We start from the raw sequence: 23,208 nt of genomic DNA, 5'->3' as shown, positions 1-23,208 counted from the left end.
TTGTTGATTTTGATCGAACCACGTACTACAACTCATACTCCAATGTTAAAAAGCGAAAAAATCCACTTTTAGGAGTTTTTGGTGTAAAGTGGATTAAATGGATTAAATGGATTAAATGGATTAAATAAATTTAATACCATTTTTTACAAAAAATTTTTTCCTATACCTCACGAGTACTTAAACGAGCTGGGGATCGTGCAAATCTATTTTTCGCAATTACTTTACAAATTTTTCAGGTCGGTAGCCTAATTATTTCGGTAAAACTAAAAAATTTTTTTTGGATTAAATGGATTAAATGGATTAAATGGATTTAATGGATTTAATGGATTAAATGGATTAAATGGAAGTGCGTCACCCCTCGTTGGATTGTAAAAATAATAATAATTCTTATAATTCTGAGACTTTACTAATTGGGTTGTTAAATATGTATGAAATTGTAAACAAAAAAATAATGGAACCTTTGAAGGGTCGTAGCATCCTATTATATAGAAAAATGTTTTTTACAATTCAATTCTCTTATTCATTCCACATGCATCACCAATGTAAAGGCGTTTATATAATATTTACGAGGATATTCAATAAGGAATGAATAAACATCATTCAGATTGTAACCGTTGAAACTGTGCCGTCTGTAATTTCTCCCACCGCACGACAAATCAAGTAATAGATCTCGTACCAAACACGGACAAAAGAAGTACCATATTTAACGAATATATCTCGACTCCATCATACAATTGCTAAAAGTTTCTCATATGCAGAATGAGCACCAGCTGAATATCACCAGCTGGTGTACAAACAAAAACACTCGTCTAGAGTTATGGTCACAATGTAGTAAAGACATGCTAGCTTCTATAAAATAGTATGTTGTGTTGAAAGTGTTGTAATGTTGATTTTTTCAGCACTAGACCCAAGTAGACTTGCTCCGTCGTATGGAAAATTGGTTCGTGTGCTGTAGAAAGACGTGTAATGATTTGTGCCAACCGAGAATTGAATAGACAAAAGCACAAAACTTATATCTGCAATGTTTATATATTCTATTCAGCTTGTCGGATTAGCTCAAAAAAGACAATTCAGTTAATTAGTTCAGCTCATAAAATACAGAAGTTATCACTGTTTGCAATGTTATTCTATCTACTAAATCTATTAGCTCGTGACACTGTAGGATGAGCGAAGAATATGATAGCTTCGTCCTCAAGAGCTATAATCCAGACCAAAAATATTTCAAAAAACGCAAAGTCACCCACAGCTCTCAAACTGTTTACAATATTCGAGCCCACTAATAAAATGTTAAATATCCCCTAAAAATTTAACTCAACAAATAGCATTGATTGTTACATCAAACATAAAATGGAATAGGAAAAAAATATGACAAATCATGACAGTTTCAATTATTAGTAAAATCCATTGATTGTGATTGAAGTGCGACGTTTGCCAATGGAACAATGTTATTTAGGCAAATATCGGGGCGAAAATGCAGAAATGAGGAATTGTTAAATTTATTTTTAAGGCGATGTGGTTGTGCTTTTGAGCTGTTACACCGCTCATTCTATTTTTAAAAGAAGATGCGTTCATAGATTGAAGAAGGAAGAAAAAGAAAAACAAAAGAAACGGTACATTGTACCACCCTCCTGTACACGGCCGGCTGTATATTGTTGATAACTGTACATTTTTATAAGAATACCGTTCGTCTCTTACAATCAGTTTTCAACATGGATTTTGCCTTCGTTCGTATCATGTGCAAATACACGCACAAATTTGAACCCTCAACTCATTTCTGTATCTAACTACACAACCTACTATGCGTATTATACATATATGTGTGGCTTGGATCCTTTATCCCATCATCAACTCTGTATTTGTGCGTAGAGTGAAATTAGACCTGAGGAGAGAAAAATAATAAGAAAGGTCGGTTGCTTTCAGTGTTCTTTCTAATATATTTTTTTGTTGCTCGTAAGTATATCAAAAGCATACCAACAACAGACATTTTCGCACGAAATAAGGTAAAGTGTCTTCTCAGTTCTTTGCATATAGAATGATGGTTTCAGTGTCTAATAAATCGTGGATGTTGAATGACAAAATTAGCAACAAATCCGTAGATAAATGAAGTGAAGAAATAATTGTACAAAAAGAAACAAATTTTATGCGGTCGTCAGAATGGCGGACATACTGGAGAATAACAATTCAATCAGTGAGAATGAAATCAATTTTCATCGGAAATCAAATTTAACTGAAAGGATTACAGACTTTGAAAACATTATAGCGCAAAGTGAGTACTATACTATGGTCACTAATTTTTGGTTATTAGGCTAGTTCTATGAGTGTGACCGGCATAACTTTATTTTATGAATATTTAGTTTGTTTTTGGCATTAGGTTTCCAGGAGGGCGTAGAAAATGCGAGTGGTTGTTTGATATAAACTACCCCACATCTAATAGTGATGAGTACACTTTATAAATTTTCTTGAAACTTACATACAAAGTAAGGAAGCTAAAAGTGAAACTTGTATTTTCTTCACATTTTGTAAAGAGATTATTTGAAAGAAGAAACAGATTTATGTCGATTAATGAAAAGAGTTTTTGAGGCTTTTTCTTAACATTTGAAAATTTTAAAGATTTCGAAAATTCCTCTAATATCCTCTAATAAAGATCGTTTCTAAAAACATGACGGTTATATTAAACGAGGACTCATCGTTTATGTTTTTTGCCTCTATCGATAGCAGACGATTATTGTCACTAGCAAATGAAGTGGTCTTATGGGTAATCCTCTTTTCTAAGAATCATCATTGTGAAATAGTAGATTACGTCCTTGCTAAGGTCCTTTTATTTCATTTCATTTATTTAATTATAATTTTATATAAAATTCAAATTAATACAATGTACTTATGTTGCCAAGTATGAGTCGGAGGCAAGGGCGTAACTTTAAGAATACGTAACTGTATACACACAACTGTCAAGTTACGAATATTATGAGCTTAGAAAATACGAGAATCGTCACCAAGGTCTTTAATCCCATCAGTCAAAATATTGTCCAAACAATTCACGCTGAAGTGCGCGTCAAAATTCGAATTTTGAATTAATGGATGAACAAATGAACTGAATAAGACTATCGTGAATGGGAGTTATTCAACGCTGAGCCTCTTTACCATTCGTCGCTTTTCATTTTCATTTTGAATAGTTATTTTCCTAACGCATGCTAAAAGGCTTTTTTGGCGAATGAGAGGTTTCCGAGGCTCGAGCCGAAGACGAGTGCTGGAATCGGATTCGCTAAAAAAGCCATTTAGCATAAGTTAGGAAGAACGTTTTTCCTAAATGCCGTTGGAAATGAGCGAGGAAGTCGCGATATTTCAACTTTAGATAGGAAATACTTTTTTACACGACAAGATGAAAAGTCAATAGTATGTTACGTCACTGTTTGTAAATATTTGTTTAGGCAAGTGCGAGGTTAACGGAACGAGCCGAAGGCGAGTGGAGTAATTACACCTGCCTAAACAAGCATTTACAAGCAGTGACGTGACACATTTTACATGTTTGTGGACGATAAGTGCATTTTCCCTGTCGCAAACAGTGATGTAAAGTGCATTTTACCGTGCATAAGCATGTAAAAGCTAAACAGCCTCGATGAAGCGCTTCCCTTTTTCCGAGGGTGCAGTGAGTAAAGTCGTTTTATTCAAAAACCTGAGATAAAGTTAACTTTACTACACGGAGCCAAAACTTTACCTCATGTTTTTGAATAAAATACCTTAATTGACAATGGGGCAATTGGTGGAAATGGTACTTCTTGTGTGTCTACCGAAATTTCACACAAGAAGTACCATTTCCATCATTTGTCCCATTGTTAAGTAATGTACTATTACCCGTGAAAATGGAAAGAAATGCAAGGAACGAGATCTGATCAACAGAAAAAGTTACAAAAAAACTATCAACAAATAAATCTTTCGAAAATTTTAGGAAATTTGATTTTAAGTGATACTATTTCTCGCATCAATTTATTTGAAAGGTCTTGAGAGGACACAGTCTGTGATAAACAACAGTGAAAAAAACATAGATTGTGTTAATTTTGAGTCAACTTCATTTCGTACTTCAGAAATTTTTTTTAGATTATTTACAATTCATAGTGATCTACAAAATAAAAAGCGATAACTTTTGAGGGAAAACTTTGAGTGACTCAGTCATTTTACGTCTGACGTAAAAAAAATTCCATTCTCTTATACCATAAATTAGAAAGCGCCACTTACACTACAAAATTTCAAGTCAACATTAAATGTCCTTCCGGCTACGCTTCCATTTGTTCAGTTTCCATTCCATGTTTCGCCATGACGCAATGACGCTCATATGCCGAAACAGAAGAAATTAATTCTTTTTATTTTCGACGAAACATCAAATTTGTTATTAAAAATATAACAGAAAATCAATCTTTAAAGTAATGAATAATCGTGTTGCTATTGAAGGCACAGCCGATAAAAACAACCCCAACTATTGTACGCCATAGTTACAGTGGGTGAGGGTGGCTTTACTTTGAGGGAATATTTGATTAAAACAAAATTTTGTGCACGAGTAGACGAGAAAGCCTTACTATATATATTATACGCTCATTGCTGGGCCGTTTTTTATATACCAAATAGAGAGACAGTAAAAAAGAGGGTGCGAATACTCAAAATTTTTGACCAATGAAAATCATATGAAAAATGGTGGAAATGCGTGGCGCAGGAGTACTGAAGTAAATATAAATTTCGACATTATTTTGATTACATATAGGAGCACACAATGTTTCATTTGATAGGATTTTACAATGTTTAGGGAAATAATTTCAGTAGAAAATAATTTCAGAATTTAGATAGAATTTATTTTTATAAGAAAGACTAGGCAGGCAGCTGACATATGAGAATGTTCTGATGGAAATCTATCCATGTCGTGACAATGGCTAAAACAATTCCCGAATTTTCTAATTCAATTGAAATATTAGAATTAATTGGATATTTCTTCTGTTAATCTTTTCTAAATTCATCCTTAAATTTCAAAGACAGCAATCATACCGACATGGCAGTTGCAGTAAAATTATCAGGTCTATTACATATTTTGACTCGTCTTTGGATTAAAAAAAAAAACTTTCAAGATATTTATGCGAAAATCTTTTACTTCAATTGTTTAACCATAAATTTTGTTATACAAACCGGTCGGTGTTGTCAAAAATAGTGAACTGTCGTTAACGGATTGGCGTTTGACAAGGTTCCTAGATAAGACATTGAATCAGCAAGTGCTCAAAGTAGGGACAAATCGTTGATTGGTATAGAAAGAACGCGGGACCGTTGGCATTTTTTATACCGAACTACTGGATTAATAGTCTACGACGTTTTGAACGTTTGGGAATTGGATTGTTTATTAATTTAATACTAAAATTCATATGAAAGACAACAGTGATATAAAAGCAAATATTTGCGATCAGTGCGCGTTGGACCAATCTAACCTCGTACTGAATCAAATAAGCTATCTCTTCATTCAGTCACAATTTTTTATGAAAGAAAATCTACAGAAATGTGGTCTGTGATTATCAGATACTGAATATATCATAAGTAATGTTACAAGACGCCCAAACTGTAAGTCCCTTGATTACCGTTTCGATTACGAAAGAAAAAGAAGTGGCGAAACAAACGATACACGTTATTGTATTATTTCTTCAAATCAAATATTATTGTGTTCACCTATTTCCGCTTTAACGCTTCTCATCACACTTTTGACTACTATTTACATTTCATATTTTTTTATCATTCATCAACAGTAAATGAAAATCGTTGGAATTCCAAAAAAACCTATCGCTATATATCTCTATATACATCGATAGAATAACCCATTTTCATCGTTCACTTATAAAAAAAAATATTTTCAGTTTTTTTTCTTGTAGTAAATTCCAAAATGTTGAATTAAGAGAAAGAGTTGTTTTCATTCATTCATTCAAAACTGTAAAATATAAAGAATTTCTTCAAATCTAGAGAATATTTCAACATTCATGTAAATAAAAAAAATCGTAGATATTAGTGTACATACGAAGGGCCTTTCGATTCATCTCTTTTTATAAACATATGTGTGTGCGTATTATTTAGTTCTACGCATAGAGAAATAGTTAAAAGCATAAAAATATTTACTATACGTAAGATAGTGAAGAATTTGTATGTTACAATATGCGTTACACACGCATACGTCATCGCCCTTTGAAAACCTCATTTTAAGGTCGATTCGGAATTTCATTATTGTAAATGTGAGCCGTAGATGTTGTTTTGAAACTGTGGAAGAAATAACATCAAGGCGTTCGTCTGGAATTTCACTTCATTTTAAATGGTTTCATTTCCTGACGTCGTTTTATACAAGTTATTTGATGTAATGGAAGAAGCACTGGCTTCAAAAATTTTCCGTTGTTTTTCACAATATTGCTGAAAAAAGGCCAGAGCGAGTTTAACTTGTGAAATTTTTATATAATCTTTCCCTCAGTGACCTTTTATACACAGAAACGCACTTCGGTATAAACTTTAAATCTGTTACTTTATCAAAATGTATTGATGCATTAGTTTTTTCCTGAGGCATGATAAAATGTTTTTTTTTATCGAATCTGAGGTTTCCAGCTCGAGCCGGAGGCGAGTACTGGAATCGAATTCGCTAAAAAAGGTAGAAAAAAAAGCTAGCATAAGTTAGAAACATTGGTTTTCCTAAACGACATGGGAAATAAGCGACGAAGTCGCACAATTTTTTAAACTAGTTAGAAAAAATCTTTTACTTCATTATTTTGAATAGGTTTTGCTGCGTAGAAAAACTGGTAGAGGGACATCTGTAAATTTTGTCGTTCCTTTCGAAAACAGATAGTCCATAGTCCATTTTAGTGAGATCAAACTTGAGATGTAAATAGTAACAAGTATAACAAGGTTGTAATTACGATTTTTAATAAGAAAAATATCATCAACGCTTTGTAATCTTGAAAATTCTCAAAGATTACTGCTAAAAGGACATAATATGCTCTCTCTAGTAGGTGTATATCTTACTGACTAATAAACAGTACTTCCTGTAGCATGAACAATATTGTTTTTGTGCAATAGACCAATCAATTCTTTGAAATTTATCTGTTCAAGCTGGACATGCATATGACATTCATACGTTGTTTTCTAGTAAATTTGATAAGAAAAATATTTGATAATAAATATGTCGCAGTGCTGATATTGTGAAATATTCAAATATCAGTAAGTTTCAAATTGTAATCGCAATCAATAAAGCTTTTCATTTTCGACGCATTTAAAAAGTCCATTGAGTTTTCAGATATTTTTTTTTCTTCTAAATATCAAAAAACTGAAATGAACTTAAAACTTAGAAGAAAAAAAAAACCTGGAAAGGGAGAACAGCACGCATGTGTATAAAAGAAACCTTCCTGTAAGTGTAAGTGAAGAAGAGAGCGCTGTATATTTAAACATATTTTTACATGTGCCCCTAATAGAAAAACTGAAAACGAAAACTATGCTAGACAATTTCGAAGCCTGCATTTCGTATGTATATGTAATGTTCATGAAACGATGTAACCGATAACAATAAAATGTAGCAGTTAAGTTTTGAAACTGCTATCGTACGCAGCATTATAGTCTGCGCTGTGCGTTTTACTGAATATAAATTTATATATATACATCGGACAAGTAATATTGAAACGGGTTCATTCACGACAAAGCTAAAATACAAATATTTAACGTCAATGGGACGGTATTGTCTTTTTTTAAATTCTAATTGAAATTTTAAAAATATTTTTTGTTCATTTAACTGAATTGTTTCGAACGAAAACATTGAAATTGTGAAATGTGAAAATGAATATTTATACGTCAAACTGAAGAAAAGAGATAAATGCGCAACTCAAAAACAAAAATTAAATAAATTTATTTTGATGCGTAGTATTACGTATATTTTTATTACAATACACAAATATGTGGCTTTGAGTGTTTTTTTCGTCTTTCCTCTACACACATTGATTAAGTGATAAAATATACAAACATAAAAGTTTTGTTGATTTGTTTTTATTTACATTTCACTCATGAGTTGATTGATCAAAACCGATTTATAAGTTTAGTAGAAATGCATTTCCGGCTCTAATTTTCATATCACCAAAACACACCGTGGATAACAGAAAATGACTGAAGACGTCGCTAGAAATACAGGTATTTACGCAGACACACATGTTGCATCACGTTTTTCCATATAAATAACTATTCCATGTCCCTAAACTATTTTCGTTTCAAAAATTTCACATTATATCATCAAACTTGTTGAGTTATCACAGTGGTAGTTTATGTGTTACCAACTCGATTACAAACAGGTCCTTTAAAATAAAAAATAAATTTTCCGTGTATACCATCCATGCCCGATATAAGAATTTTTAATAACTGGGGTTGTTCTACATGAATTGTTTTTTTATAAATAAAATTTTAGGGTAGAAGTTTAATGTCGAATGCATTGCAATCTAATATAGTAAGGTAGAAAGAAATTTACAAACGGAAGAACCCGTAAATCTAAACAAAGTATGAATATCATTAAATTGAAAGAGGGTATGAATAACAAATAAAATTGTCTGAATTAAAAAAAAAAAGATTTTCTATAACTTCTTATAATTGAATAAACCTTATCAAATCATATGTTGAATATGCCATTCCTTAGTACAATTGTGGGAAAGATTAACTGTTACTGAGACTAAATAGATTTTATAAAAATGAAACCGAATATCCTGTGACTCCACCTGATAATAGTAAAACCATTTTCTTAAATTTACTTTCTAATAATCAAAACCTATTTGATGAACTGTTCTTTTCTATAATTTCTATCTAAAATCTTAGTGATCCTCAGAAATTCGGATCAGATTGAAGAATTCATCGTACTATTCTGCACACATTAAATTAAGCATTTTCATTTCGCTGATTATAGTCCAGTCCTTCGTGTCAATCCGCTCGCTTTACGTTTCGAGCTTTTCAGTTATGATAGATGATTGGGAACGAAAAGTTGTGGAATCTTTTTCGAAAATCGACGTTTTCTGTACAGAATTTCTAGCGAACGAAGCAATTTTTTTCTAACACAAGGGCCTAGACTATTACTTTCGTTTTCAATGTATGGCAAAAGAGAGCAATCAGAGAAACGAATTGAAAACGAAAATGCTTAATTTTATGTGTGCAAAACAGTAAATGTAGAATAGTTTTTTTTTGAACTGAGTGATAAATGCTTCTTCTGCACATCTAATGCCTTAAAAAGCATTTATCACTAGGTGGCATGAATACCTATTTCAAATCACACAAACTTCGGATGCCTCTGTTGACAATTGTTGCATTTTAGTGACTCGTAGTCCTCTAAATCGTCATTTCCTGGCTTGGTACGAAAAATACTATTCACTCTCTTTGTGAACAACTGTTATAGGTTAGGCCCTTTCAATTTTACGGCTAGCTTTAGGCTAGAAATAGAAAAGAAGAAAACGGCTTACCAGACCAAATATTTCTGAAGCTTTGAACGACAAATCGAAAATCGCTTTTTAAGATTTGTGATTTTACAATTCAATAGAGAAAATGTTTCAACACATCTTTAATGGTTTACTCTACCTGAGGCTACCATCTGTACTCGAACATTTGTTACCGAATCTAGTACTTCTTTAGTTTTACTAAAAGTTTATACGCTGTATAAAAGGACAGTGGTCTGCGCTCGACGTATTTTTCATCGCTATCGGTAACAGATGACAAGCCGTTTCTAACAGACTATTATCTGTTTTTGAACTATTCACACGAAGGATATGCCACAACACGCCCGTTAAAATACCATTGACTGTACTGGGTCGCTTTTGAAGAGAATTCCTTGATCGTATATAAAACTTTAAGCTATTTCTTTTTAATAAAAAATTTTCATGCCGGAAACGTTAAAGATTGGCTGTTGCCGACTTAACATATAGTTTTTCCTTATGAAAAATAGAGATTAACGTTCTGAACATCTTTAGCAAATTATGAATCTAATTTCAGAAATAGAAAACCAGCGCTTAGAAAATGTCAAAACTGGAAAATGCAAATGGTTTAACGGTACGAAGGGTTGGGGATTCGTTACACTTGATGAAACAGGCGAAGATGTGTTCGTTCATCAGGTAAGTTTATCATTTTTTTTTTTAATTGTCCTAGTTCACTGATATTGAGAGAAAGTCTTGGTCTAGCATAACAATTTCGGGAAAACAAAATATTCTCAGTCGCTTACATGAAACACAATCTTTATATTGTTATTTCCACTTCATTTCCGCATAAACAGGCTCCGATAAGCCAACGATACAAATAATTATCAATTCAAATTGCGCCGTAGATTCGCAGTTATTTTTTTTCTATTAACAACAACTGCGTTTCCAAGAAAGTTTTTTTCACTCCATTTCATTTCGAGAAATTGGACGAGTTTGTAGTTTGTAGTCCACTAAACCGTATTGTCCATGATACTTAATACAAGAACAACTTTCTCTTATTTATATAAAACCGGTTGTGAAAGGATTAAAGGAAAATAAGTAAATTATTACCTTTCCACAGAGCATTCTTAAAATGAACGGATTTAGGCAGCTTAATGAAGCGGAAGAAGTAGAAGTGGAATTTAAAGTAACGGACAGAGGGTTACTGGAAGCTATCAAAGTAACCGGTCCGAACGGTGAAGACTGTCGCGGATCGAGTAAACATCCACCAAAAAGGGTTTTCAGAAAAATTCGATGTTACAATTGCGGTGAATTCAGAAATCACGTTGGTAAGTTAAATGTGAAAATAAAATTGGCAATTATCTTCGATTAACAATATTGTTTGTACTTAGCATCAAAATGTGTTGAGCCACCTCAACCGAAACGTTGTCATAATTGTAAAAGTGATGAGCATTTGGTTGCTGATTGTCCAACAAAAACGGTATGAATTATTAAATTGTATAGATACTGCTGGTGCTAATGTCGTTTTTCATTGTGCTGCCAAGATCATATCTTATTCTGTTTATTACAACACATTTTCATTCATTTTTCAGCCAACAAATTTAAACCCATCTGGTTCAGAATCAGAACCATCTGACAGCCGACTACATACCGAAGGTGCAGATGGCGGTAGTGAAGAGAATTGAAAATATATAATAGGGGATTTGGGTTAGTGTATAATATTTTAACAGTGTAAATGGATTGGTTTGAATATCGAATAGAAAATAATCGGAAATGAAAATAACATATTTGAAGATTGAAAGACCAATCTGAGTTTTTCAAATTTTTTTAAAATTTAATCTTATTGGAAAAGAAAATCATCAATCACATATCAAGCCACATATAGGTAAATAGCCTGGAAAGTTAATCGAAAATTGTATGTGGCGTTTTAAACAGAAAACAATGGGAACCGAAACTTAAAATAACAAATTAGTTCACTCATATAAAAAAATCAGTTCAGTTTTAAGCAGGTTCTTTTTTGGTCAGCTGACCAATTTTACGTATTTTTTTTAAGGAAAAAAGAGATAGCAATTTTCGAACTTATTTAGTGTTTGATAAATATCGTCAGTGCAATACCTCTGGCTTATCATTTTTTTTTATTACATTGATTCTCAAATTCAAGAGTTGCAAATACGCTAAAATATGCGTATAGGTAGTTTTTGACCTATCTTTTTTGCTCCAAACACCTCTAACCTATGTTACGATAACAATTATTTGTTTTGATCAACGTTCTCGTTCCGAAGATAACTAACAGTCCAATAGACTCAGTCGCATGTACAAATTTATAATGAAAAAACGACAACAAAAATAAAATTGAAAAAAAATGGGAGAAGCAAAAGAAATATGAAAAAATTTATATTAAATTTCCGTTGTATAATTTTTGTACTTATTGATGAATATAAACTGTAAACTTAATTTTATTCATAGTCTAGCATTTAACTGTAAATTTCATTCTTGCATAAACCGAGTAAGGACATTAAACATTATGAAACATCTAAATTACTTGTGTCTCCTTCAAGTTTTCCGTGTGGAGACTGTTTAATGCATTATCGACTGTCTAAGGCATTTTTCTTGTACATCGGATAGCTTGAAGTACTGAATTTGTGTGGAGGTTTGTGAAATTTGTTGCTCCGAGCCGAAGGCGAGGATTAGTCATCACCCGAAAAGCCCATTTCATCATCATCATGTCTCATAGAAGCGTAAAGCATTTTATTTAAAAACAAAAGAAAAGACTTTGAAACCATGTACCGTAAACTCAACCTTGTGTTGTGAGTATGAGTAGGGCGTCTGTCATAAAAGGGAAGCGTTTTATTGGGATGGTTGTAGGTAATCTGGCAGGGGAGCGAATTTGAAAACATTTTGAATTGTGGTGGTAGTTGACTACCAAAGTGGTAGTTGACTACCAAAGTGGTAGTAGACTACCAAAGTGGTAGTTGACTACCAAAGTGGTAGTTGACTACCAAAGTGGTAGTTGACTACCAAAGTGGTAGTTGACTACCAAAGTGGTAGTTGACTACCAAAGTGGTAGTTGACTACCAAAGTGGTAGTTGACTACCAAAGTGGTAGTTGACTACCAAAGTGGTAGTTGACTATCAAAGTGGTAGTTGACTATCAAAGTGGTAGTTGCTACAATGGTAGTTGACTACCAAAGTGGTAGTTGACTATCAAAGTGGTAGTTGACTACCAAAGTGGTAGTTGACTACCAAAGTGGTAGTTGACTACCAAAGTGGTAGTTGACTACCAAAGTGGTAGTTGACTACCAAAGTGGTAGTTGACTACCAAAGTGGTAGTTGACTACCAAAGTGGTAGTTGACTACCAAAGTGGTAGTTGACTACCAAAGTGGTAGTTGACTACCAAAGTGGTAGTTGACTACCAAAGTGGTAGTTGACTACCAAAGTGGTAGTTGACTACCAAAGTGGTAGTTGACTATCAAAGTGGTAGTTGACTATCAAAGTGGTAGTTGACTACCAAAGTGGTAGTTGACTACCAAAGTGGTAGTTGACTACCAAAGTGGAAGTTGACTACCAAAGTGGTAGTTGACTACCAAAGTGGTAGTTGACTACCAAAGTGGTAGTTGACTACCAAAGTGGTAGTTGACTACCAAAGTGGTAGTTGACTACCAAAGTGGTAGTTGACTACCAAAGTGGTAGTTGACTACCAAAGTGGTAGTTGACTACCAAAGTGGTAGTTGACTACCCAAGTGGTAGTTGACTACCCAAGTGGTAGTTGACTACCAAAGTGATAGTTGACTACCAAAGTGGTAGTTGACTACCCAAGTGGTAGTTGACTACCAAAGTGGTAGTTGACTTCCAAAGTGGTAGTTGACTACCAAAGTGGTAGTTGACTACCAAACTAATACGGATGTTGTAAAGATGTTTACTATTTGAGAGCTGCACACCGACTGATAAAAAAGACGGCTCGCTGGCCTATTTATAATTCGAAAATTTGGTAGTTGAATACCAAAGTGGTACTTGAATGAGTACCAAGCTAGTAGTAAACAGAAATTAAAAAAATATGAAAAAAGACCTCACCAGGCTTCAGCCGGTCTATTCTTGTTTCTTAATTCTTTCACGAAAAAGGTTTGCTTTTTGGTTGAATTTGGGTCGTATTCGTAATTGCAATATAAATTAAAAGTATAAAACTTGAAAATTCGGTAATAGTGTACAATATAAATACAAAAAATTTCAAAAGTTCAACGTCCCATTACCTAAAAAAACTGAAACCTGATGTATTACATGTTGACCTGAACTGAAACCAGGGGCTATCAAATTAAATTCCCTAAGATAGTGGAACTTTTCAATCACGTTTTATCTATTTCTCTAAAATTACAAAAAATGTTTTTGAGCTGAATCGATTGCATTTAGATGATATTTAGGAGAAGACAGAGAATCCAGGAATTTCTAGGAATTTTCGGAAATATAATTCCGTAAAATAAGTTCTACTTGAAACCTGAATTTTGTAATGAGGTGTCCTGAAACCCGACAGGTGTTTGTATGAAAATTTCAGGTTACCTGAAATATTACCTGAAAAATTTAAAAAAATCAGGTTCAAGTCAGGTACTTTTATTACCTGACCTGAACCTGAACTTTCAATTTTACTGCGGTGGACCATGGTCAACCTATCCTAGCTTTTTTCAAATGGGATTACGAAATTTCATACAATCATCATCATTTTAATTATGTGTCCCATTTCCTATTGCGAATAGTTAATGAAAACAAATGTTGTCCTATTGAACGATTTTCATAAAAAAAAAGATATAATTTGTCTGCTAGACCAATTTCGCTAATTATAAAATTTCGACGGTGCATTAACCAACCAGAGGTGTAAGGTACATTGTGCTGAAAATGGTTTTACTCTGTGCGGCAAACGAAGAAAAGAATAATGTGCAATGTCACGATTCACCTAATTCGAACTGAAACTGTAGGACAGTAAAATTTTATGTGCATAATATATACGTTATATGGAATATGGGATATGGATATTGACATTTTCTCATTTTCTCTTCATTCTTATTTATAGCAGAACGAAAAACCGAATTCCTTTCGTTTGGATATAGCAGACTAAATACATTGGATTTTCAATCATGCGCTGTTTGTTTCTGGTTATAGACTCTGTTGTTACATTTCATTCAATTTTTATTTTATGCCTAACTGATTAATGGATTGTTGTGTATGGCTCTCACTTCTTAAAGGATATTCGCTTGCAATATGCTGCTTACGTTGTTATATTGCGTTGGCTTAAGTTATCTGATTGGAGTGTGTTTACACAAGGGCCAAAAAGAAGTTGAATCTTATATCCAATTTTCATTGCCTTTTCTAATCGTTCTGCAGCATTAAATTCTCAGCCTCGTCTCGAAGTCGCATTTAATCATCCAAAAGTATCTGAATGCATGTCTCTAAAGATGACAGAAATATAAAAACCAGAAAATGGATAAGAAAATGGTTAGACATCCTTGTCTTTTTATTGAAAATTTGGACTTATTCCTTCGTATTCATGTTTCATCTTATCAATTTACGCTTTTCATTTCCGTGTACCCTTTTCATCACTTTCCGATCATTTATGTGTAAAGTCGTTTTTTCGGTGTCAATTTCATCACGCACATATTTATGACAAAATTCTTTATTAGGGTACGTTTCCATCGTATGATTGTTAACCGGCCGGCTTATAGAATTCTAAGCCATGAACTTTCGAACATCTTGGTGAAATGAAAAATGAAAAGAAAGTAATTAGACAGCCGAACGGTTTAGATACACGTTTCCAAGATATTGAAAACCCATGAGGGTTACTCAAATTCACGGCGGAATTGTTTAGTTAACCATTCACAAACAGCAATTAAATATTTTCAAGTGAGCTTTTATGTGCTGTGTTAAGTCATTGATGGAAGATCTTCATTTGTTTTGACATTAGTTTGGCTTTTTTGTTACTGGGTATTAGAGATGATATATCACCATTACTATCTATGTTGTTTGCAGGGCCGTACTGGCTACCTTAGGGCGCATTCGAAACGTAGTCTGTCGAAAAAATGTTACTCTAAAGGTTCAAAATGTTGTGGTAAAGGCTTCAATATATAAATTTCAGTAGATGAAACCAAGAGCCACGATCGGGTTTGTCCAATTTCACCACATGGCCATACCGGTCGTGATTGTTTATATATTAACTCTTAGTGTAAAATCAACTATCATAACCCAAAAATTTGCAAAATTCACCAAAATTTCACTTGTAAGAACTGTATCTCGGTATTGTGAATAATTAAGCGTATGCAAGTGAATTGTAGATAATAAAGAGAATTTGAATACCAAAATTCCAAAGAAATTTGCAACGGGTTGCATCCATGGGTCGTCGAAATGAAAGGATGTAGTAATGAGAAATTTATTCCGAAACGCGAGCAATTGCGATCGTCTTCTCGATAAAATCGCATTTTTACTTCTCCATTTAACTGTTGGTATCAGGGCCTATTTGTGGTAAATGTATTTCGCAAAATTTATCAAATTTATAAAAAATTACTAAAATTTACCAAATTGACTTTTGGTAAACTTTGGCCAGTTTTTTCAAAATAAATTTACCAAAAATAGGCCCTGGTGTGGATGATACATTTTCAGGTACAGCAGTTTGCATTACAATAGTCCGCATATATGAATAGTTCAATAATAATTCTCGGATCTCACCAATGAAGGTTTATATATTGCGCGATTTGTGAAACATAAGAATTTTATTTAAATGAACAAAGGAAAATATAAAAAAAAAATGGTAATTTCTATCTATTTGGCACAAAATTCCATTTTCCACACAAATATTTAAGATATTTCGAAAAGCTATCTCAGTGGCATGTTTCTTGAATGTAAAAAAATCTGAACATATAGATATCACCAACAACATAAAATTATAAGTTCTATGTGCGAGCGATATATATACGTATGTACACATTGAACTCAAAATGTATCCTAAATAATATCCCTTTACGAATTATAGCATAAAACGAGAATAAAAAAAATTGAATTTGTGTGCCAGTTTCATATTCGGCCGCACCCTTTAGTAACCTATTTATTCGGAGCCGAATCCAACAGAATACTATATCACTTGTGAGCGTCGATAAACATCCCTCATCACCATCTCATTCGCACGGTGTCTGGCGAGAACGTTACATCGCTGGAATAAAGTTTGAACTTTTTCGTTATTAGTACGATATATTCCTCATAAAAGCGTATTTATATTGGAAGTGAAATTTGATATTTTCTTCTTTTTGTTTGAAATTGGAAATTAGAAAAGTTTTGCGCGTTGAATTGGTGCACACAAATAAATATATATTTTTTTATGAATTTTACTATTTATCTTCGTTTTTGATTTGAAGATATTTTTATTGAAAATTCTAGTAATAAAATAGAATATAACAGAAGAACGTATTTCCTTGCATAACATAAACAGTTCCATTTTATCAACACAAAAGGCATTTATTTGAATAATATACTTATATGCCGCTCGTATGAATAAGTTTTCGATTCTTATTTTAAAAGTTTACGTCTAAGTAAATATTTAGTTTTTGTGTTATGTAATCATGTTATGGGCATGCCATCCTAAAATGTCAACCGAACGTTAATAAAACGTGTTGTGGGAGGGAAAGCAGTTCAAAAACGGGATTAAAAGGAAAACGGAAAACGGAAAACTTGTGCACAACATCACCATAGCAAGTGGGCCACTTTAAACTAAATCTCTCTCTGTGTTGGAATAAATATTTAGCCTAACAACACACCAGCAGTCGATTAAGCCGCATTAAATTAGGTAAGTGAAATACACAACCATTTATTTAGCTAATTAGAATACGGTTAATTTTTTGGAGCCAATGAATTGTTAAGGGATTCACGTTTTGGTATCATAACCTAGATTAATACACAAATTGTTGACAACATTATTGTGGGGATGTTGTTACTGATAGGTTTTGGATGAAAATTTTATTTGAATTGGTTTTTGGTGCTTGGACGAAATTGTGTGCGGGTATGGTTAGTATATTAAACGGTTTTGCTTTGTCAATATTGTGCATTGCATAGTTCGATGATAAAACTGAATTAATTTTTGAGAAAATTTACATTTATTTCTATAATGAAAAATCTTGTTGATTGGCTAAAATTGATTAAAAATCTTGACGACCGCTGTCAGAGCCTTATATTTGGGGAGTAATTACCAAAAATTCCCAAAAAAAATCCCATTTTCTTTTCATTGTTTGTTCATAGTTTTTAAAAGTTTTTGGATTTTTCCTGATGCATTATAAAAATGCAAATAAAAAACAAATTGGGAATTTTGTGGGAATTAATACCCAAATATTTGGCACTGACTGCTGCAGTCGTATTCTATCAAACTATTTGATTTACAAAATTTGAAAGTTGCAAAAGATTAAGATACTGGAAAAACTCGAATTTTCTTTTCGATTTTTGAAGAGATTTTGTAGGCATGGCATCCACCTAAAATTATGTTGGTTCTTACAGTTCAATCAGAAACTTTTCAATGTCAAAAACCTTTTTCTTAACTCTTGTACACTGAATTCTCTATTTTAAAGAAGTCGTAGTATGTTTGTAGTGTGTACCCTATGTAAGAATGTACCTTTCTACCTAAATTTGAATGTGTACGAAAGTTGAGTTTTTTACGATTAGAAGATAATTGTGAACTCAACAGAATGGTAATTAAGAAACATTTTTCTGATTAAAGAAATTCAGCAAACATAGTTATTTTTTGTTCCTGCTCATACACCACTTACACCTAGCGCACACAATACGACTTTGTGTGCAAAAGCTTGGAACATAAAAACGCTTAAATGAGTGTTCTCGTATGTGTGTCAATGTATGTTGTTGTATACATATAAAACAAGGGTGAACACACATCATCATTGCGCTTTTCTTTGCAAATTCAGAATGAATATTATGTAGTTTTTATGAGGGTTTAAATTCACAACATAAAAGGAAGCAGCATCATATCCAGTTTATTATTTTTGGCCTTAGAAGTCCTGACAAAATGTTTTCGAAAGACGCATTGCAGGGTAAATTATTTGTGGGCCATGCAACTTTACACAAATATGGATTGATTTATTGCGATGATTGAATTTGTTCCACTTCTGTTGTTTCTGCCAGCAGCATCGTGAAGCTTTTTTAGTTTTCCACTTTTATATACGAAGCATTAGAAATTTTTATTTATTTAATTTTTGTAATATCTTTGATGTTTACTTTATCAGTTGCCGGTGTGATGGACAGAAAATATAAATGAGATCATTTTTCATTGACGTTGCATTTTCTGAATAGTTTTCAAAAACTCACCTATTTTTGTGTTCATTATCGTCACAAGTAATGAATTCGGATTCCGATTTTCCAATAAAAATCTCTCACAGTCATATGTACCTGAATCGAATTCACGTGTCTACTACTTCCAGTTAGTTACACCTCCCAAACAATTTTTTACTTGTAAAAGATTTAAGAGGCTCCAAGCGTTCAGTTTAGACACAATACCAAAAACAGAAGAAAAATGGGCCATGTACAAAAATCTGCCACACCAAGACATTAAAACATAAACTTACGTCACGAATACTTAATTTGGACCTTAATTATCACGAATTTGGTTTCAATGATTTTTCACTTTAAATTTAAACCTGCAAGGCAAAACAAAATTTCACGATAGGTTTTCTGTTATTTCAACAACAGTGACGCACAAGCAGCTATGTTTAAAGAAATCATTACACTATTATAATGAGAATTTGGTCGCACTTCTTCGAAATTAGGTTTTATTTTGATGAAATAATTTAAAAACACAATTTTTCTATCACGACGGACACTTTGTTTTCACAATATTTCTACTGTTGCCGACTGCGATGTTCCAATTTCATGTAATAACCACAAGCGTTTTGTTCGAATGAAACTAGATGGCGACATAGTATTTGGTTTGTATCCAAACTGAAGACTCGAAACCTCTTAATGTCAATTCACTAAAAATCAGACAGACATTGGAGAAGAGAATTAAGACGAATCTACACATGGCTAAATTGTTGCCTACATTTCGGGGCAAAATTGGTGTTAAAATGTGTTAGTTTTCACCAAAAATTTAAATGTTTGTGGTGATGTAACCTAACTCCGAGAAAAATCAAAATATGTGTCAATTTTCGTGAAATATTGAGTTTTCTTGGACTGGGGCTACATCACCACAAACATTTAAATTTTTACTGAAAGCTAACACATTTTAACACCAAATGATGGTCACATTTTTTCCATAAAGAATGCGAGTCCAAAATTATCATCAAAATAATAATAATTTTACGCGAAATGTAGGCAACATTTTAGCCATGTGTAGATTCCTCATAACAGTTACAGTATAGCGTATTCTGTCCCACCCGTAAGGTACAAGAACGATTTTAATTTTACATGCGAGAAGTAGTTCTAAGTTATTTTCATTTGTTTAAAGTTGAACTTTCCGGATTAGAAAGCGAATAAAAAAAAAGTTGGATGCTGGTAAGTGATTTGGGAAGCAGTTTCGAAAGATTGTTGATCAAAAATACACTTGTTAGCTCAGCTGATATCACAGAATTGACATCAGTAATGAATTACTTCCGCTGCTTCCAAAGAATTCTACTATTTATTATCGTTGCAATGGATATGCTAAGTATGCTGATTTTGGACGAAATTAATTGGATCGAAAATCTATTTTTTATTTTGAAGTTTTCAACAAACGGTCGCTTCTGTGAAGTTAGTAGAACATTGACTCTGACCTGCAATGAGTGAAGGAAACCACTCTTGTTCATACTCGGTAATTTTCCAATTTTCGGCCCTCGTCAATAACCTTCGACTGTTGGTCTCGTGGCCTCACCTAGAGTGTTGTTTCCTTGTTCCATAAATTTTTTTCTTCAATTTTAACTTAAAATCTCACGAATTTCTGAAAACAATATTGCGGAGAGTTTGAAGTTCTTTTTAATTACGATTCTATTCGATAGACAATTCACCGTTAGATGGCAATAATAAATGCGAAAACTTATTCTAGTTCGGATGACATCAATGTCAACCAATTTATGCCTTGCATTGAGATGCTAAATTATCGTAGGCTGTGTTGATGCGTTTCATCATTTCTTGCTTCTTCAGAAGTTCGTGTTCGGGCAAATTCATGTTTTTGTCTGCAAATAATAAGTAAAAATGTTCATCTAAAATGTATCGAAAGTTAATTTTACAACTAACCTGGGTGGTGTTCTCTAGCTAATTGATAAAACCGCTTTTTGATATCACTTTGAGTGGCTGACTGAGGTAATCCCAAAATAGCGTAGTCGTCCAAGCTTTTAAAACTTTTTGATTGGGAACCACCACTAGGTCCACCCTTATTTCCTGAATCATAACTGGAACCACCTGATTTATTAGATCCTGATCCACGAAAATTTTTGAAGAAATCATATTCGTAGTCATATTTTTGACGGCTACCGTGCTGTGACCCGTCATCATATCCGGATCGATGCGATTTGTTGAAATCATCGTGGTTGTAGCTATTACGTCCAGATTTGAATTTATCACGGTGACTATCGTGTGGATCTTTTAATGACTTCCAAATTGTAGTCAAAATTTTCTTCTCTGAATTTTCACAGAATGCCATTCTGATCTCAATGATCATTTTAATGTTCTTTGCAAAGGAATCATAACTTCCCCAGCGGAAGCGTTTAAAGTTATACTGAAATTTCTAACAACAAAAGAGAAAAATAGTACATTACCTAACCTACCTGCTTTAAAAATTTTTTTTTGGCCAGTGGGAAGTTTACAGCCAGTGCCGAAGGCCAGGGATATAATCCCACGTGCCAAAATAGAAATTTAGAAGTAGTTAGGTACTATATTTTATCTGGGTGTGCGAGAACCCACTTTACCTGCCTAAAGAAAGATAGGTAATGTCAACATTACCCATTTGTTTTTAGCACTAGCTGATAAAGGTTATTTTTTTTTCGGAATAATCAAAACCCAAATGTCTGCTTACCTCCAAAGAATCAACGGATCCGATACGATTGTGGGTAACTGCTTCAATGAGTATGTCGACGGACTTTTCAATATCTCCATTCAGATACGAATACATAGCCTTTAATAGAAGTATGTCGTTGTAATGATCCCTGGCCTTGTAAATTGGATCCTCCAGAATCTTCTCCATTTTTGTTTTGTGCGTTGGCATGTCCGCCATGTAAACTCTCAGCAGGTCAACCGATGCGAAAAGGTTTCTTTCGTCATTTTCTACAGCTTTCTGTAGATATTCCAATGCAGCGCTTGGAGAGTTCTGGATTTAAAAAATATATATTTGTTTCGCACGTCTGATAGAGTGTAATTTAAGTTTGATATGACCTGGAGTTGGCGTATATACAAAGACATTTTTTGTTCTAGCAGGGAAGGGCAACACAATTTTTATATACAAAAAATTGACTTGTCTGGATCGACAGAAAAAATTTTCAATAAAAAATGTATCTTGGCAATTATTATTTGGCGCTTCTAGATTCATTTTCAATTTTCTACAATGTGTACATGAGATCTATTTTCATTAGTACCCTACTAAGACTGCAAAATGAATGTCGTACAGCAAATGTCTTCCAAATCTTGGCCTGATGAGTGCCGACTATAGAAAGCACCTTCGATTATCCTATCGAAACTCATCCAATCCAACCACGGTTCAAATTGAACTTGGATCATTATTAACAAATTACTTACTTGTGATATTAGCAACGCAGCCATTCTGTGATTCGCCTTGCTACTATTCGGATGAAACATTAAAGCCCGTTTAATGCAGACCATCGCAAATGCTATGTCACGATGATTGTACGGGAGTATGGATGAGTAAATTTTGGCAACGTCAATATTTGATCTGACAGAGGTTGGATCGATTGCCAGAACGTCACTGAAATATAAAACTTTCGATTAAATGAACAATCTACCGACAAATGACCTGTTTAAGGCTTCTAAAAAGTTGGCATCAGTTTGAACTTACTCGACTTTCGTTCGAACGCGGAACCATAATGTTTCTGCAGTTCGTCCATCCATTTTGAGGTTGTTTCGTTTTCCTCGAAGGCATCGTCGATCTTTTTCAAATATTTTTCAACATCTTCACTATCGGCCAAATTGTCGGAATTCAATTTCAAGTTGGAAAAAATATTCTCCAAGTCTTCCATGCTTCAAACTCAACTACACACAAAACGTAATAAAATCGAAATGATTTTCTGCTGCTGCGTCTGTTTATAGTTATCGGAAGCAGTGACTTTAATGTCATTGATAGGAAGGTGATGTTCAATATGAACCAATTTCTTTATAGGTTTGTTCCAAGGTCATTTCGAAATGTCAAATTTCATCCACAGAAGGCAACTTAACCTCAACTTTCAGGTTGACGAAAATTTTAACGAAAAATTTACAAAGAAATTTGTTGACGATTAGGTTATGTTCATCTCTGTGGATGAAATCGTCGGCGTTCATGTTGTCAAAGTTCGGGTTTACAGTTATTTGGAACAAACCTATTCCGTCTGTTCTTATTCACGAGTATAGAATCTGATAAATTAAAGTGTTAAAACACAATAGTTTTGACATTTTCCACCTTTGAAGTTCAAAACTCGGTAAGTAAGTTTACGTGTTACGGCATGTTTCATTTTCATTTACATTGCCTAATCACGTAAAGCATTGTATACGAGGTTCCAAGTTGTTTATTTGATAAGTGGGGTGTTACAGCCCGACCCGAAGGGGTAATACTCGGAAGTAATATACT

At 33.4% G+C, this 23,208-nt stretch overlaps 2 protein-coding genes across 4 annotated transcripts; one reads left to right on the top strand and one right to left on the bottom strand.

Annotated features, from left to right (window-relative positions):
* The first annotated feature begins 1,952 nt into the window (after positions 1–1,952).
* Positions 1,953–11,764, top strand: LOC119081823 (protein lin-28 homolog). 2 transcript variants are annotated; one of them, XM_037191059.1, is made up of 5 exons: positions 1,953–2,266; positions 10,012–10,130; positions 10,555–10,762; positions 10,826–10,914; positions 11,027–11,764. In XM_037191059.1, the coding sequence occupies exons 1-5, from the start codon at positions 2,155–2,157 to the stop codon at positions 11,117–11,119; spliced, it is 621 nt and encodes a 206-aa protein (XP_037046954.1). In that variant the 5' UTR covers positions 1,953–2,154; the 3' UTR covers positions 11,120–11,764. The 2 variants fall into 2 exon arrangements, with proteins under 2 accessions (XP_037046954.1, XP_037046955.1); XM_037191060.1 differs by lacking the exon at positions 1,953–2,266 and adding an exon at positions 7,578–8,178.
* Positions 11,765–20,393: 8,629 nt separating this feature from the next.
* Positions 20,394–22,751, bottom strand: LOC119081777. 2 transcript variants are annotated; one of them, XM_037190983.1, is made up of 5 exons: positions 22,444–22,751; positions 22,167–22,366; positions 21,451–21,741; positions 20,673–21,162; positions 20,394–20,611 (listed from the first exon to the last, which is right to left on the bottom strand). In XM_037190983.1, the coding sequence occupies exons 1-5, from the start codon at positions 22,622–22,624 to the stop codon at positions 20,508–20,510; spliced, it is 1,266 nt and encodes a 421-aa protein (XP_037046878.1). In that variant the 5' UTR covers positions 22,625–22,751; the 3' UTR covers positions 20,394–20,507. The 2 variants fall into 2 exon arrangements, with proteins under 2 accessions (XP_037046878.1, XP_037046879.1); XM_037190984.1 differs by having other exon boundaries at positions 22,167–22,353; positions 22,444–22,631.
* Positions 22,752–23,208: the final 457 nt, after the last annotated feature.

This window comes from Bradysia coprophila, unplaced genomic scaffold (genome assembly GCF_014529535.1).
Source record: "Bradysia coprophila strain Holo2 unplaced genomic scaffold, BU_Bcop_v1 contig_358, whole genome shotgun sequence".
NCBI lineage: Eukaryota > Metazoa > Arthropoda > Insecta > Diptera > Sciaridae > Bradysia > Bradysia coprophila.
This window is presented reverse-complemented; position numbering and strand designations above follow the sequence as displayed.